Source organism: Medicago truncatula, chromosome 1 (genome assembly GCF_003473485.1).
Source record: "Medicago truncatula cultivar Jemalong A17 chromosome 1, MtrunA17r5.0-ANR, whole genome shotgun sequence".
NCBI lineage: Eukaryota > Viridiplantae > Streptophyta > Magnoliopsida > Fabales > Fabaceae > Medicago > Medicago truncatula.
In genome coordinates this window covers 8,822,965-8,840,107 of record NC_053042.1, presented here as the reverse complement: position 1 = coordinate 8,840,107, position 17,143 = coordinate 8,822,965, and the positions used below count along the sequence as shown (strand labels likewise).

Sequence of the window (17,143 nt, the reverse complement as noted above, 5' to 3'; positions counted from 1 at the left end):
CTTGTGGTTTGTAATCGAGCAAGAGACACACTCTATGAATGGACCTATATGCAACAAGCAAACAATCCGGTGCAAGAAATAACACATGATGCATTGTGGGAGAAGCCTCCGCTGACATTTGTTAAATGTAATGTTGACTGCACGTTGTTTAACAATAACTCTATCATGGGCTATGGTTTATGCTTCAGAGACTCCATGGGTCATTTTCTGCTTGGCTTGTCTAATTATGAGTTTCTTAGCGTCACTCCATCTGAGGCGGAAGCTACCGGACTTCTTGAAGCAGTCAAACTGGCTATTGCTCGAGGCATGTAATCTGTTATCTTCGAATCTGATTGCAAAATTGTGGTGGATGTTGTGAACTCTAGTGTCAACCCCCACAATGAACTTGGTGAGATTATTTTTTATTGTAAACAACTTTTGTCTTTCCACGCTAACTTTTCTATGCGTTTTGTAAGGAGGTAAGCAAATAAGGTAGCTCATAACATAGCTAGAGTTTCCTTATCCCACCCTAGCCCCCATATTTTCTCTGATGTACCGTCTAGTTTGAAAACTTTATTATTGAATGATATAAATTAATTTTGACGTTGCTAAAAAAAAACAAAAAGAACTACCGATCCTTCAAATTCTCATACCACAATTATTATTATTTCAGTTTTTTTTATTTTTTTTATTTTTGTATTGGGGATACAACACAACTCTTGGTATTTCCCAGATATATCATATTAACTTCATCTAAGGAGGCAAGAGTTACTCATACCAATTACCAACCAACAAAAATTAAAAGATAACACACGGTTTGTAAGCTTGTTAAGTTATCATTTAAGACTCATATAGTTATTTAATTTGTGTGAACTGTTAATGCTTGCTACTGATATGCCTAAGGTCAAGTATGGTTATTAGATTAAGTTTGAAACACCTAATTTTTTGTTCTATTTAGGATTTATTTTTTATTTTATTCTTGGTTTTTTTATTTTTTTTATTTTAGTCTTTTTATTTTGGCTTAATTGCACTTTTGGACCCCTATTTTTCCAAAAGTTGCGGTTATGGACCCTTAACTAATTTAAATACAAAACAGCCCCCTATGTTTTGATTCTTTGGCAGTTTTGGACCCCCAGTCCATTGTTGACTCGGTCAACGCTGACGTGGCACCCTAAGTGAGGTGCCATGTGTCAAATTTTTATTTTTTTTTTGCCTTGGGGGTCCAAAACTGCCAAAGAATCAAAACATAGGGGGCTGTTTTGTATTTAAATTAGTTAAGGGTCCATAACCGCAACTTTTGAAAAGATAGGGGTCCAAAAGTGCAATTAAGCCTTTTATTTTTTATCTTTTTTGTTTACCATTTATTATTATGTTTTTCTTTTCCTTTTCTATTTCTTTTTTTTTTAGTTCTTTTTTATTTTATTTTTCTTCCTCAAGTCAACATTCTCAATTATTGCTCATTTATGAGGTGAGGTCAAACTATTAATTTTGTATCAGTCAAATGATCTTAGTCAAACTATTAATTTTGGATCTAAAACTCATATTTGACTCCTCACCCATAAATAGAGCTCTTATTCATCACTTGTACTCAAAGTTCTCTTGAGTTGTCAAAGAATTTTTCTCTCTTCTCCCTCCTTTAGCTTTTGTTGAAGAGCTATTCTTTTCTTCTCCCTCTTTTTCCGTCCCTTCGGATTTTAAGAATGTTCTTAAGACCATAGTCCCTATTTAGTTTATTGTCCGTGAGAGGTATTTTATAATACCTCATTTTTTGGTTCGTTTTTGGTCCACTTTTTATTTATTTTATTTTTTTTTCATTGTTTATTTATTTGATAGCATTTTAATTTTGTTATTTATTAATTTGCAATTAGAATGTATTTTAGGGAAATTGTAAATATAAAGAAAAATATGCATTGTCTTTACTTCATTATTTATTTAGTTCTTAAATATAAAAAAATACAAAAAAATATTAGGTCTAGTTTTATTATCCAAGGGAAGATGATTCGTTTTGATCTAGTTTCACTACAGAATTCTCTTGCATTTAATTCATCGTCATTTTAATTTTTAGGCTTTAAAAAATAAATAAAACAAATCAAAAAGCATTCAAATAGTCCAAAAAACCAATTTCAAAAAAGAAATATTTTTCTAAAAAAAACCTTGATTTTTATCAAGAGATTTTTCTATTTTAATTTTCTTAAATTTTTAATCCATTTTAATATATTTAAACCCTTTTCTTAAAAAACAAACAAATTTTCTCTTTGCCATTTACTTTTATTTTTAAAACCTTTTCAAAAAATAATAAAAAACATCAAACAAATCACTTGGCTTTTTACCCCGAACTACGTAGTTTTGATCCCTCACGGATACGTAGGCAAAAGACTTTGTCTTTGCAAATCAAAAAATAATAAAAAATATTTTCTTTCCCTCATCACACTAATCCCTTTTTTGCAAGCAAATAATAATAATTTTTAGCCAAAAATAAATAAATGCAAGAGATCCTATAGAATATTATAGACGTTTAAGGTGATAATACCTTCTCTTTACGTAACTAACCCTCGAACCTTAAATCACTAAAAATTATGGGTTTATTCGAACTTTTTCCCCTTTCCCTTAGAAAAAATTAAAGCTCGATGGTAAACCTAAATTTATGAGTCATCGCTAATCAATAGCTTGATCTCCAAAAATCACCGCGACAATATCAAATGGGGATGAAGGACAAAGATAAAATTTCTGTTGTAAATGTTTTTTTATTCATATTGAGATATGATATAAGATTTTTCTGATATGTAGTGGTATCCCATAATTAGAAAACAAAATGCTACAAACATGTTATCCCATAGTTAGAAAACAAAATGTAAGTTTAAAGTAATATCCAAAGGGAAATGAACACATATATTATTATTATTATAGTCAATAAAGTTGTTAAAATGATGAAAAATAGTGAATGAAGCTGTAAAACATTGAAAAATATCATTTTATTTTCAAATATACCCCCATTAATAGTGGTGTGTCAAATGCGGGGGCAAGGACAAGACAATAAGATTTTCATTGTATAGGATTTCCTTACACTCCTTCTGTCCCAAATTGTATGTCGCTTTGGAAAAAAAAATTTGTCCTAAATTATATGTCGCTTTACAATACCAATGAAATATTAATGTTATTTTTTCTATTATATCCTTATCTATTAATTACTCTCTCTTCTTTCAATTATTTCATTTATCTTTTCCATACCATTTATTATGGATAATTTTGTAAAATAACTCATAATTTCTCTTCCCCACACAATATTAATTACATTTCTTAATACGTGTGAAATGGCCAAAACGTCATACAATTTGGGACGGAGGAAGTACATTTTATTTTCAAATAAATCTCCAATAATGGTGTGTGTCAAATGGGAGGCAAGGACAAATATAAAATTTTCTTATTTTTTATATAAGATTTGTCACATGAAGTAGTGGTACAAACATGATATCCCATAGTTAGAGAACAAAATGTGAGTTTAAAACAATAACCAAAGGGTAATGAAACATATATGATTATTACGGTCAAATAAAGTTGTTAATAGCTGAAAAATGTCACTGTATTTCCAAATATATCTCTATTAATGGTGACGTGTCAAACAATGAGGCAAGAGCAAAGACAATATTTATATCGCATAAGATTTTCTTATTTATATAAGATAAAATATTATATCTTTTTAACATGTAGTTAAAGCAATATCCAAATAATAATGAAACTTAATTATTTAATTATTATAGTCAATAAAGTTGTCAATAAGTAGTAAAAACCACAAAGTGTCATCGTATTTTCAAATACATCTATATTAACGATGGTGTGTCAAATAGGTAGGCAAGGACAAATACAGTATAAATACAGGACACATGTATGGTTTTGTGTCAAGTAACTCTTAAAATAGGGTGCTGCGTGACAAATAAACAAACTACGTTGAACACTTCGTGTCAACTCATGTACACTACTTATGTTTTTGTTGGTAATGTATGTACTTTCTAACTAATCTTTGTGTCAGTTTCTTTAGTTTGTTCAGAAATGGGAAGTACGTTGAAAGAGCCTCTAATTAGTGTTACAAACCCAAAGGGTGGCTTCAGAACCTTACCTTTCATCATAAGTAAGTAATACAACTTATTTGGTACAATTTAATTCTTCATCATATCATATATCATATATTATAATTCATGCAAATTCTATTTTGGATCACTTTCATAATTGATCCATGATACATTATCATTTCTTTCATATTTGAAGTTGATTTCTCTTCCACAAGGAAAAATAAATATGTATTTTTCAAGACTTACTTACTTGTTTGGTCAAGTGGCATGTTCGTTGAATGTCGTCAAAAGTGATATAAATGTATGTGGATCAATATTACATTATCATAAAAGGTGGATAGAGTTAGCTCACTTTGATGCTGAGTTTGGACTATTATCAATAAAATTTTAATTATCGACAAAAAATGAGTTTCAAGTGATTTATTTTCCTTTGTTTTGGCAGCGAGCCAGTCATTTGAGAAAATGGCAAGTTTTGGAATATTGCCAAACATGATTCTGTATTTAACAAGACATTATGGGATGGAAACTCCTGTAGCTACCAATGTGATCCTCCTCTGGTCAGCAGCTACTAATTTCACACCAATTCTTGGTGCTTTTCTTGCTGATTCTTACTTTGGCCGCTACCCTACCATCGTCTTTGGCTTGCTTCTCAATTTACTTGTAAGTTCGTTTTTATTGTTAAGAATTAGATACGGTTTGACAATGTGTGTGTAACTGGTGGATAGTCCTTACCTTACAAATCAGCTGTTTTGCTCAGTTGAGTTGATCCCCAAATTCTTAGATTTATCTTAGAAATCTATTTTGTTTTTCATTTTTGCTCCTCAATTTTTTCTAGTATTCTTTATTTATTTAGATTGCACTTCCACCATATTAGCTTTAAATAATCTTCACCACCGTTGATTTGAAATCGAATGACCAAGATCAATAAACGTGTTACTATGAGTTCAATCCAAATCCACTGTAATAACATTTTCATGTTGTATATTTATTTTGGACCAATACTTCTTGGTTACTTATATTATTATGTGTCTCACTATAGGGAATGCTACTTTTTTGGCTAACAACTATGATTCCAAACCTAAGTCCTTGTGATCCTATCACTATGAGCTGCAACTCTCCCACAACATCACAGCTTGCTTTCTTATACTCTTCTCTATGCTTAATCTCCATTGGAGCTGGTGGTGTAAGAGCTTCCTCTTTAGCCTTTGGCATTGATCAACTAAACAAGGAAAAAGATGCAGGAATCATAGAGGGCTACTTTAATTGGACCTATGCTTTAACAGCAGCTGCAGTCCTAACTGGAATGACCGTTTTGGCATATATTCAAGAAATTTTTGGTTGGATGGTTGGATTTGGTGTACCTGTTGTGTTCATGTTCATATCTATGGTGTCTTTCTTTTTAGGTTCTTCACTCTATGTTAAGGTGGAACCAAAAGGCAATGTGATTAGTGAGTTTGCTCGAGTTGTCATCGCGTCTTACAGAAACAGAAACCTCAAATCACCATCACCAGATGTCTTCAATGATGGCATGTACTTTTCTGACAAGGATTCTGCAAAGCTTATGCCAACTGATAAATTCAGGTATCAAATTTATGAACCATTCAACTCATTATCTGATCCTATTTTTAGAGTGCTTTGTGATCACTAACCGGCTTTCATATGTGATTTGATTGAAAGGTTTCTAAACAAAGCATGCCTTATAAAAAATCCACAAGATTACAACCAAGATGGAGAACTTCAAAACCAATGGAGCCATTGCACAATAGATCAAGTAGAAGCATTCAAAGCAATGATCAAAATCATCCCAATTTGGATAACAGGAATGATAATGTATATTAATATGAGTCAAGGAACATTTTATGTACTAGAAGCATCCTCCATGAACCGCCACATTACTTCGAACTTCGAAATCCCCGCAGCTTCAGTGGCAACATTCATGGTTCTCTTTACTGTACTATGGCTTGTCCTCTATGATTGTGTTTTAATCCCTTCAGCATCAAAATTAAGACGTTCACCGACTCGATTAAGAGTAAAACAAAAAATGGGAATTGGACTATTAGCAATATGTTTCTCAACAGCTTCATTAGCAATTGTAGAAGGTAAAAGAAGAAAATTAGCAATTGATGAAGGCTTTATAGAGTTTCCACAAGGTGTTGTGAACATGTCAGTTATGTGGCTATTGCCTAGACAAATTCTTGATGGTTTTGCTGAAGCTTTTAATGGTGTTGGACAAAATGAGTTTTATATATGTGAATTGCCTCAATCTATGTCTAGTGTAGCATCAACACTTTCTGGATTAGGTATGTCAATTGGAAATGTTTTGGCAAGTTTGATTTTGAGTGTTGTTGATAATGTTACTAAAGGTGAGGGAAAGGAAAGTTGGGTTTCTAGTAACATAAATAAGGGACATTATGATTACTATTATTGGCTTCTTTTTGTATTGATGTTGGCCAATTTTTTGGGTTTTCTTTGGTTTAGTAAGGCTTATGGACCTTGTAAGGGAGAAGAAAATGAAGGTCAAGTGGAAGGAAATTAGGAATAGGTGATATAAATATATAATAAAGTCTATATTTGTTGATATCATACAAAATTTTCATTGATCTTTTGGTCCCATAATACAAAATACATGGATTCTCTAATACATAAGCAAAGCAAATAATAAGGTAAAACAAGATTGTTGATTTTTATTCTTCACACCAGAAACCTAAAATCATAAATGTAACATGCTCAACAATCAAACCCCTTGAGTATTTACTTTAAACTCCTTTCACCAAAGCTTCAGTCAATTGACAACATCTACTCCTTTCGCAAAAAGGATCTGTAATCTGCATCTGCATCCACTTCATCAATTTTCGAACCATCAATATGATTACTAGCACTGTCAGTGTCAATAATAAGATTATATTTAGCCAACAAGGATCCGTAATCTGCCTCTACTTCATCAGTGTTTGAACCATCAATATGATTACCAGAACTGTCTGTCAATAATAGGATTATATTTAGCCAACAAGGATCCGTAATCTGCCTCGACTTCAACAATGTCTGAACCATCAATATGATTACTAGCACTATCAGTTTCAATAACAGGACTATATTTAGCCAACAAGGATTTGTAATCTGCCTCCACTTCATCGTTGACACCGGTACATTCACCCAAAAGTATTTCACAATCTTCATTTGTATCATCATCTATCGTATGATCACTTTCGTCTATTAAAATTGTGGTATTTTCACAAATCTCCGCAGGTGTCTTTGTGGCACTAGCAACATGATTGTGCTTCAAACTATCATTCATCGCTTCCCGTCTCTTCCATCGCCTTTCTAACCTTGTTTCTTTATCGTCCGGATTAGGACTTTTCAAATTCTGACTCATATCCTCCTTTGAGAGGGGAAAGAAAAACTCACTGAAAACATTAATAAAAAACAGAAACAGTCAATTTTAGAGCTACAATTGATATCTTAAGGAAAACAGTATCCACAAATTTACATTAAACAGAAAGCCAAATAATGGAACTTCACACAATAAATGAAAATAGTTCAAACAAAAGCTGGATTCAAGTCTGAAATTCTCCTAAAGGTATACATAAATTTCATTATAAATGAAGACCCTATGTATTTACTTTTTTGGCTTTCGCACCGGTTTCCGACCCACCAACGGTGGACGACTAATCCGGCTCGTGCGTAGAGGCATGCGCACTGGCCAAGTGTTGTTCCCCCTGGGAAACGAACCCGATATTCCCCGGGTACGTCCTTGGAAGGAGCTCCTTGCCACGGGAGCCCAAGCAACTTGGTTTGACCCTATTTAGATAAAGAACTTAATTAAGTGCTTATAGCTTATAGCAAAAGTGTTTGTTGTGTAAATTAAGTATTAAGTATAAGCAATTTCTGTATTAAAAATGATATAAATTATCCATTAATCCTAACTCAATTGACAAATTCCAAAATTGTTAGGCCAGATATCCGTGGTGTCCCAGGTTCGAACTCAAGACTTTCCATTTGTGAGTGAGTGAGTTTCACGTGGTATTTACCGCTCCTTCTACAACAACAACAACAACTAAACTTTATCCCATCTCACTAAGTGACACCGGCTAAATGGATCAAATTACCACTCTTTCTAATGAACAAAAAAAAAATTGAAAATAAAAATAATATTCATTAAAATGATTTTCATACAAGTCAGAGCTTTTTTATATTTAATACTGAGTCAGGGTCAGAAATCTATATGACAACGGAGAGATAGACTAAAGTGACCATTTACTCATTGTTTTTATAAGCTATTTTTTAGAGCTTATGGAAGCTGAAACATGTTATGGACATGTCATAAACTGTTTCCATGAACAGTTCGCTCAAACAATCTCACAAATATCAGTAGATAAGTTCAAAATTCATAAGTCAATATTGTTTTTTTCATGATCAGTAATGGGTGTCGAATAAGTTCAATGTAATAACAATAGTGAAACAAAAAAAAAACCAAAAAAATAACGAAAGTGAAGAATTACGAGGAACGTACAAAGCAGGCAGTGTGTGTTGGTCGGATTTGAGTTCACTTCAGTGAGAATTGGAGTGCTTGAGCTACGAATGAGAGTTAAAAGCAAAACGAGGGTTTTGGTAATAGCTAAAATTCACATTTTACAAGATGAACAAAAGAGGTATCCAGAGTTCAAACCCTGTGTATAACAATCTATATCCATATCAACTCAGTTATAATCACTGTGACTCCCTTGTGAGTTTTTAATCTCAACAAGCAAAAAATGTTTACGAAAAATTTCACAAATACCAAGAAAATGCTGATGAAAAATTTGATCAAGCCAAAAGATCCTGACAATTTTTTTACGAAAATTAAAAAATAAGATTTTTTATTATAAGAATTAAAAATAAGGCTAAATTACATTTTTGGTCATCTAACTATTTAATTGGTATCGGATTGGTCCTCTAACTAAAAATTGATTTATTTCGGTCCTCTAAGTTTCTCATCGGTACTACATTTAGTCCTTTCTGTTAGCTTTATTCAAATAAACGTTAAGAGTTGTGTTATGTGGGTCCTCTAACTTTATTTATTAGTATCATTTTGGTCATATGTCTTGTTAAGGTATTATGAATAAATAGTAACTGATATTATTGGTAAATGTTATAGTTCATATGTATGTGTGAAACAGGAGGTCAGGTGTAACACCCCGTTTTCCCAATATAAAAATTTTAAACAATTATCAGAATAAACATCATAAACGGGATATCACATTCAAATATAATCGCAAAACAGTTAAATAACAATTTAACTTTCAATAAAATATCTCAAACATTGCAGCGGAGTTAATTCGAAAATCCATAAATCGTTTCGGCACGTAGGCCCCATCAAAATATCTCAAATAAGTTAATCAACATCATAAAGTATCATAAATGACCACGTAAAGGAAATGAAGCATGCATAACATAAACCCCATCCCGTTACGTATCAGAGCGACCTAGACGACTCAGTGAGGCAAGACCACTCACGACAGCAAACTGCACACTAAGCTCGATCATCTGCAAGTTACTCATACGAAGAGCAACATTTCCAAGCAAAAGGGGTGAGATTTCACAAAACAATAATATTAATCAATATAATTCAACAAATCATAATTAACAACATATACATCTTAAACAATCATAGTATCATTGATAATATAATATCAAGTCATCACTTCATTCAATCATCATCAACAACATAACATCTTTTGACTCAACAATGCGACAATGCGACAATGCAACCTAAACCTCTTATATGCATGTGGTACCAATTCAGGACATGAGACCCCAACAGTTTAGTATTAATATACTTTCAGGGCATAAGCCCCCAACAATTATTTTGAGCTAAAGCTCCATCGTGGTGAGGACAAGGCTCCAGGGCATGAGCCCCCAACATATGTACGCTAATGCATGGACTCAATCATCTTAATCAACATCTCAATATACATCCAATAATTTGGAGTTCAACATCATCTTGTATAGACTCATGCATCATAGTTAAATAACAATAACAGCACAAGCAGATCACAACAACAACATAACTTCATAATTATCAATTCATTTCAACAACATCTTGATTATTCAATAATATCTCAAGTAATGCAATTAATCAATAAATCACATCATAATTAGCTTAATAGTTCATAACAGCTTCACAGATTTCATTTAACATCTTATATAGGTTTCACTACTACCTAAAGTTCCATTCCTAACCAATCCAAGCAACTCAGGTCACGACGTTCTCAAAAGCACTCAGTTCTGGAAGTGTTCGCGAGGCGAGAGCATCTGCTCGCCATGGCGAGTACAAGCCAGATTTTCAACTAAAGTTGTTCTAAGCTAATCCAGGTTCAATCTTGTTCTAAATCATCCTCTAATCTTTAATACACGTCTAAAGGCACTCAAAAGCATCTAAGGTTCAACTCAAAAGTCCAAATTACGAAATCCAACATGCTCTCTGGTCATGCTCGCTATGACGAGAAAGGTTGTTCGCGATGGCGAGCTGCGACATGCAACTCGCGAGGCGAAGGGAAGTGGCTCGCGTGGCGAGCGATGAACTTCATCCCTCGCGAGGCGAGGATCATCCTTCGCCAAGGCGAGCGATGAATGTTGGCTCGGGCAAAATGCAGTTTTCTACGAAAATTCATCTAATCTCATGGTTCTAAGCCTAATTTCAATTCCAGAATTCATTCTAAACATATTATAAGGTCAAAGGACAGTTTCTACATCAATCTAATCAATTTTCACCGTTTAATCATTAATTCTAAGAATTTGACCTAGTTTTCAATTTCTCCAAATCAATCCTAATTCTTGCTAATTACAACCGGATGAATTACATGACTAATAAAATTGTAGAGTTAGTCTCACCCTTACCTTATTTTGCAGACATCGCAGCCCTTAGGTCTCTTTTGCTCTTCTCTTGGTTTTTCCTCCTTTTCTCCAAAAACAGTCGTACGTACAAAACGTTTTCTAAAATCTAGGTCTTTCCTTTTTATATCTCTTCCCAATTTCTTATCTTATCTCACTTTCTCCCCCAAAACTCTCTAAAATCTCAAAACAGCCCTCAACTAAATATTTTATTTTATTTTCAAATCTTATTTTATTTAACAACAAAATAAGTCTCATAATCTCATCACAAATCATAACTCATCAAAATCATCCGAATCATCTAAATCGTCATAAATCAACAAAATTCACACATATATTATATAAATATAATATAATCGTCTAAACTCGATTAAATAATTAATTAAATAAAAGTGGGCGTTACATCAGGTACCCACATAACACAAACCCTAATGTTTATTTGAATAAAGCTAACATAAATGACTAAATGTAGTAACACTGAAAAACTTAGAGGATCGAAATAAATCAATTTTTAGTTAGAGGGTCAATCCGATACCAATTAAATAGTTAGAGGACCAAAAAGGTAATTAAGCCTAAAAATAAAAAGGTTAAATATATTTTTTATCCTTATACATATATTAATTTTTTGTTTTAGTCCTTCTAAAGATTTTCTTCAATTTTTAATTCTCTAATTTTGTTTTAACTTCACTTTTGTTTTCTCCTTTAAATTAAATTCATATTTTGAATAAAATTTTGCAGGAAAAATTTATAATATTATTATAAGAAACTCTCCAAAAAAAATTTAGAATTTTTTAACAAAACATGAATTAAATATGAATTTTTTATATTTTTTTGCGGTTAACAATTCATATTTAATTTATGTTTTATTAAAAAAAATTATAATTTATTTAGAAATATTTTTACAATATTATACACAATTCTGCACAATTTCATTAAAAAAATACAAAAAATAAATTGAAAATTTTATAGAGAGTAAAAGTTGATTTTTTTTAAAGAGAGTAATACGAAAAATTGATATATTTATAAAAAAAAAAGAAGATATTTAACCATTTTATTTGTAACACTACCTACCTACACTAACACTAAGATTTATAAAATGAGGAGCAATATCAACACTTATAAATCTTAGTGTTAGTGTACATACGTAAAAGTTGAAGAATATTTTTAGAAAAATTAAAACGAAAAATTAGGGAAAAAAAATTAACAAATAATTCTTTTCTCTTTTATTTTTTATTTTTATTTATTGTTATTTTTTATTTTATCTCGAGTTAATATTTGGGACTTGCATGTAAGGAAGTTAATAGTTCTCTCCACGCGGTTCTCGTGTCTTCAAGCTATAGGACATAAGGACAACGACAATTAAGAAACTATAGAACTACATATGTTTGTGTCAACCTTTGAACTTTCTAACTCTCACTTCTTTTGTTTATTCAAACATGGAAGATATGGTGAACGAAGAAGAAGAGCCTCTAATTAACATTAGAAATCCAAAGGGTGGATTCAGAACCTTACCCTTCATCATAGGTAACATAACTCATTTCATTTGATACAATGTAATGTTTCATATTATACAATTGATCCATGATGCACCAATATTTAGAAATTGTTCAAAATTTTATTAAAAATAGTTTTTCTTTTGAAAATAGAAGTTAATATTGTCTTCATGGTTGAGATCGTGACTGACTCGATGTCAATTTAACAAAAACAAGAAAAACAAATATGTCGTCTCAACTCAACTCATATTTATATTTTCTTACTTTTTTGTGGACCTGACGCACATTAAACCACCATCTTCATAGGGTTTTGAGTGATTTTTAAGTATTTATCCGTTGTTGCGCCATACTTTTGAAATATTTTATGATGATGAATTTCTTTTGTTTTGGCAGCAAACCAGGCATTTGAGAAAATGGCAAGTTTTGGAATATTGCCAAACATGATTCTGTATTTAACAAGACATTATGAGATGGAAGCTGCTGCAGCTACCAATGTGATCCTCCTCTGGTCAGCTGCTACTAGTTTCACACCAATTGTTGGAGCTTTTCTTGCTGATTCCTACTTTGGTCGCTACCTTACCATTGTCTTTGGATCTCTTCTCTCTTCACTAGTAAGTTACGTTCTTATACATTTTAGACTTAAAATGCACTTTTAATCTTTTTATTTTATTTTATTTAAAATAAATAAAGTTTTGATTCCATATTTTAAATATCGGTATTTTGATCCCCATTTAAACTTTTTCATCTTCCGAAATTTGAACTCATTTCATTTTTGGTTAATTTTTTAAGATGTGGTCCATTAACATTTTTTTTTTTGTTGACAAAATGTGGTCTATTAACATGAAAACACTTGGGTCAAAAAAATAAAACATGAAAACACTTATCCCTGTGAGCATAATTCAGTTGGTAGAGACATACATTATTATATGTAGAGTTGGGGTTCGAACCCTAGACATCCCACTTATTCATCATGGAAAATGTGAATTCTAACCATTAGACTACTTAAAAAAAAAAACATGAAAACACTTTATTAGACCGTATTAAATATTCATGGGAGTAAAAATATGCTTTATACCCAAATCAGAAATGAGTATGTCACGTCATTATAAAAATGATTTTAAAAGGAGATTGGGACAAAAAGTTAAACATGGGACCAAAACATTGATTTTTTAAAATATAGGAACAAAAAATGCATTTAAGTCTTTATCTTATCAATCTAATTTAGCTTTTCATTTCTTTTTTGTAAAATATACGATATTCATTCATTTAAATTGATAGAGTACATCGATAATACACAAATTTAAAGATTAAAAATAAAATAAAAAATGAATTTGTGAACAAATTCACATTAACCATGTTAATATCTTATAACAACAAAGTACATAACAAGGACAAATTTAAAAATGTAATGAATTGGGCTAGAAAATTTATAAATAATCAATAATATATAAAATTAAAATATCATAAATATTTTTGACAAAATTATTAAAATAGCACTTCCTTTATTTTATAATAAATGTCACATTTAAATTACATTGTCCCCAAGAGAGTGTCACGGTCAATTTTTAATGTAATTTGAATTACTATATTTTAATTCCCAAATATATTAATAGAGCACTAATTCTTTCACAAAGTAATGTTAATTTATGGCCAAGAGAAATTAGTAAAAAAAAATAAAAATGGCCGAGAGAAAAAACCAGGAATGTAACACAGAAATACAGTGAATTTTAATGACTAAACCAAACTTTCCCACTTAAAAATAAATAAAAGATATTTATACAACAATTTTATGATAATTTTTGGACAACTTTCTCTCTCACACTCATATTATATTCTTACTCTCTTTCTTCCTTTTTTTTTTTTTTCCTCTGGGGGAGGGAGGGGTTGGAGCTCCCGGGTGCCCCCTTCTGTTTCCATCCTTGGTACATAAACCAACAAATATGACTATATTTAAGTGCAAGAAATGTCATGTGAGTGTAGCTTAGTTGGTAGCTACCAGAGACATTATGTGCAGGGGCCGGGGTTCGAACCCTGGATTCCCCACGTCTCCACACATAATGTGTGTGAATCTAACCACTAGGCTACTTGACAAAAAAAAAAGTGCAAGAAATATTCATATCTCTAAATTTGTAACGTTGACAACAGAAAAGTTATTCGATCTCAACTAGATCAATTCATTTTTCACTTTGTTCATTCATTTTTTTTGTAGTATTCTTTATTTATATATGGATATGAACTGTTTACATTTAGAAAAGTACAAAGTTACACACATTAGTTGATCTCAACCATCGATTTGGGATCGGTCGATTCACATTACTACTTCACCAAATTATCTTTAAATAATATTCACGGTTAATATGAGATTGAACAACCAAAATCAATAAATGTGTTCACCGTGTAGAATCCAAATCCGTCATAAGAACATTTTCATGTTATATTTCTTTTATTGGTTTTATTCTTCCGGTTTCCAAGGAAAAGAAACCATCGTAATTTGAAATTCGATCCAGAGGTAAGTGAAGTATGACAAATGATTGATCTAACTAGGATTTAAACTGAGATTCTCTCGAACGATTTGTCTCTAATCAGAGCTCATTAAACACAAGAGTTTAATCACTTCGTTTTGGTATATATATTTTGGATCACTAATTTTTGGTTTTTTATATATTTTGTGTCACGCTATAGGGAATGCTACTTCTTTGGCTAACAGCTACCATTCCCAACCTAAGTCCTTGTGATCCATTGAATATGAGCTGCAACTCTCCCACAATATCACAACTTGCTTTCTTATACTCTTCTCTATGCCTAATCTCCATTGGAGCTGGTGGTGTAAGAGCCTCTTCCTTAGCCTTTGGCATTGACCAACTAGACAAGGAAAAAGATGCAGGAATCATAGAGGGCTACTTTAATTGGAGCTATGCTTTAACAGCAGCTGCAGTTTTAATTGGAACGACCATCTTGGCGTACATTCAAGAAAATTTTGGTTGGATTATTGGATTTGGTGTCCCTGTTGTCTTCATGTTCATATCTATGGTGTCTTTGTTCTTAGCTTCTTCACTCTATGTTAAGGTTGAACCGAAAGGCAATGTGATTAGTGAGTGTGCTCGAGTCGTCGTCGCGTCTTACAGAAACAGAAACCACAACTTACCATCATCAAATGTCTCAAATGATGGCCTGTACTATCGTGACAACGATTCCGAAATGCTTATGCCGAGTGATAAATTCAGGTATCAAATTACGAACCTTTCAAGTGTCCAATAGTGTATTTTCGTAGTGAATCACTTGTCGGACAATTTTGTCATTAAAATTAACAATAGTCTAAAGATCCCAAAAATTAAAAGTACTAGATCTTATTAGTCCTTTTATGTTCTTCAATTTAGTGATGAAATTGTTCATGTGGGACTATATGATTGAGAATTTTCAATTTCATTGATCGTTTAAAAAATTAGGTTATTTTAGGAACCAAATTGTCAAGCTCTTCATTCTTAGGGACTAAGTTTGTAATGCACTCATTTTCTTGTCATATACTTCAACCATTCATAATATATTCGAGTAATAACTTTGCGAATAAATTTGATGCAACGTCAGTGTAAAGATTTTTTATATGCCAACGAATCAAACACTATCCTCTTTATGAGTTTTAAAGTGGATATGATTAAAGAAAAATGTTTTTAACGACCAAATAGTTTATCATTGGTTGACGCTGTAAACAATCTTTACATTCCCGGTGCACATCAATTAAATTATTAAATTGTATAATCAACTCATTATTTGATCTTGTTTTGAGAGTGATGATATATGTGATGGCTAATTGGCTTAGGTTTATGATTTGATTGGTAGGTTTCTAAACAAAGCATGCCTTATAAAAAATCCACAACAAGATCTTACACAAGATGGAAGATTAAAAAATCAATGGAGCCTTTGCACAATAGATCAAGTAGAAGCATTCAAAGCAATTATCAAAATCATTCCAATTTGGACAACAGGAATGATAATGTCTATAAATTTTAGTCAAGGAACATTTTCTGTATTGGAAGCATCCACCATGAACCGTAACATATTTTCGAACTTTGAAATCCCCGCGGCTTCAATGTCAACATTCATGATCCTCTTTACAGTACTTTGGATTGTCCTCTATGATTGTGTCATAATCCCTTCAGCATCAAAACTAAGACGTTCGACGACTCGTCTCCGAGTAAAACAAAAAATGGGAATTGGATTAATAGGAATATGTTTATCAACATCTTCATTGGCAATTGTAGAAGGTAAAAGAAGAAAATTAGCAATTGATGAAGGCTTTCAAGATTTTCCACAAGGTGTTGTGAACATGTCAGTTATGTGGCTATTGCCTAGACAAATTCTCGATGGTTTTGCTGAAGCTTTTAATGGTGTTGGACAAAATGAGTTTTATATATGTGAATTGCCTCAATCTATGTCTAGTGTAGCATCAACACTTTCTGGATTAGGTATGTCAATTGGAAATGTTATGGCTAGTTTGATTTTGAGTGTTGTTGATGATGTTACTAAAGGTGAGGGAAAGGAAAGTTGGGTTTCTAGTAACATAAATAAGGGACATTATGATTACTATTATTGGCTTCTTTTTGGATTGATGTTGGCCAACTTTTTGGCTTTTCTTTGTTTTAGTAAGGCTTATGGACCTTGTAAGGGAGAAGAAAATGAAAGTCAAGTGGAAGAAAATTAGGAAGAGGTGAAATAATAAAGTCTATATTTGTTGAA

The 17,143-nt window shown here is 31.9% G+C and overlaps 3 protein-coding genes across 4 annotated transcripts; 2 read left to right on the top strand and 1 right to left on the bottom strand.

The window, feature by feature from the left end:
- The first annotated feature begins 3,976 nt into the window (after nucleotides 1-3,976).
- On the top strand, nucleotides 3,977-6,631 carry LOC25482245 (protein NRT1/ PTR FAMILY 1.2). Its single transcript, XM_024774297.2, has 4 exons — nucleotides 3,977-4,105; nucleotides 4,489-4,706; nucleotides 5,086-5,627; nucleotides 5,724-6,631. The coding sequence occupies exons 1-4, from the start codon at nucleotides 4,027-4,029 to the stop codon at nucleotides 6,580-6,582; spliced, it is 1,698 nt and encodes a 565-aa protein (XP_024630065.2). The 5' UTR covers nucleotides 3,977-4,026; the 3' UTR covers nucleotides 6,583-6,631.
- On the bottom strand, nucleotides 6,617-8,820 carry LOC25482244 (uncharacterized). 2 transcript variants are annotated; one of them, XR_003013089.2, is made up of 2 exons: nucleotides 8,557-8,820; nucleotides 6,617-7,450 (listed from the first exon to the last, which is right to left on the bottom strand). XR_003013089.2 is itself a non-coding variant. In XM_039833513.1 (2 exons), the coding sequence occupies exons 1-2, from the start codon at nucleotides 7,735-7,737 to the stop codon at nucleotides 7,012-7,014; spliced, it is 510 nt and encodes a 169-aa protein (XP_039689447.1). In that variant the 5' UTR covers nucleotides 7,738-7,820; the 3' UTR covers nucleotides 6,617-7,011. The 2 variants fall into 2 exon arrangements, 1 of the variants encoding a protein (XP_039689447.1); XM_039833513.1 differs by lacking the exon at nucleotides 8,557-8,820 and adding an exon at nucleotides 7,667-7,820.
- Nucleotides 8,821-12,279: 3,459 nt separating this feature from the next.
- LOC25482243 (protein NRT1/ PTR FAMILY 1.2) lies at nucleotides 12,280-17,143 on the top strand. Its single transcript, XM_013610786.3, has 4 exons — nucleotides 12,280-12,440; nucleotides 12,803-13,020; nucleotides 15,092-15,633; nucleotides 16,247-17,143. The coding sequence occupies exons 1-4, from the start codon at nucleotides 12,353-12,355 to the stop codon at nucleotides 17,106-17,108; spliced, it is 1,710 nt and encodes a 569-aa protein (XP_013466240.2). The 5' UTR covers nucleotides 12,280-12,352; the 3' UTR covers nucleotides 17,109-17,143.

Excerpts from the sequence above, each read along its gene's own strand:
- LOC25482244 (XM_039833513.1), bottom strand. The coding sequence starts at position 7,737 with ATGCCTCTACGCACGAGCCGGATTAGTCGTCCACCGTTGGTGGGTCGG. Across the intron at positions 7,451-7,666 it reads CCGGTGCGAAAGCCAAAAAA|TGAGTTTTTCTTTCCCCTCT; the intron begins GTAAATACATAG and ends TAATGTTTTCAG.
- LOC25482245 (XM_024774297.2), top strand. The coding sequence starts at position 4,027 with ATGGGAAGTACGTTGAAAGAGCCTCTAATTAGTGTTACAAACCCAAAG. Across the intron at positions 4,106-4,488 it reads AACCTTACCTTTCATCATAA|CGAGCCAGTCATTTGAGAAA; the intron begins GTAAGTAATACA and ends TTGTTTTGGCAG. Across the intron at positions 5,628-5,723 it reads ATGCCAACTGATAAATTCAG|GTTTCTAAACAAAGCATGCC; the intron begins GTATCAAATTTA and ends TTTGATTGAAAG.
- LOC25482243 (XM_013610786.3), top strand. The coding sequence starts at position 12,353 with ATGGAAGATATGGTGAACGAAGAAGAAGAGCCTCTAATTAACATTAGA. Across the intron at positions 12,441-12,802 it reads AACCTTACCCTTCATCATAG|CAAACCAGGCATTTGAGAAA; the intron begins GTAACATAACTC and ends TTGTTTTGGCAG. Across the intron at positions 13,021-15,091 it reads GATCTCTTCTCTCTTCACTA|GGAATGCTACTTCTTTGGCT; the intron begins GTAAGTTACGTT and ends GTCACGCTATAG.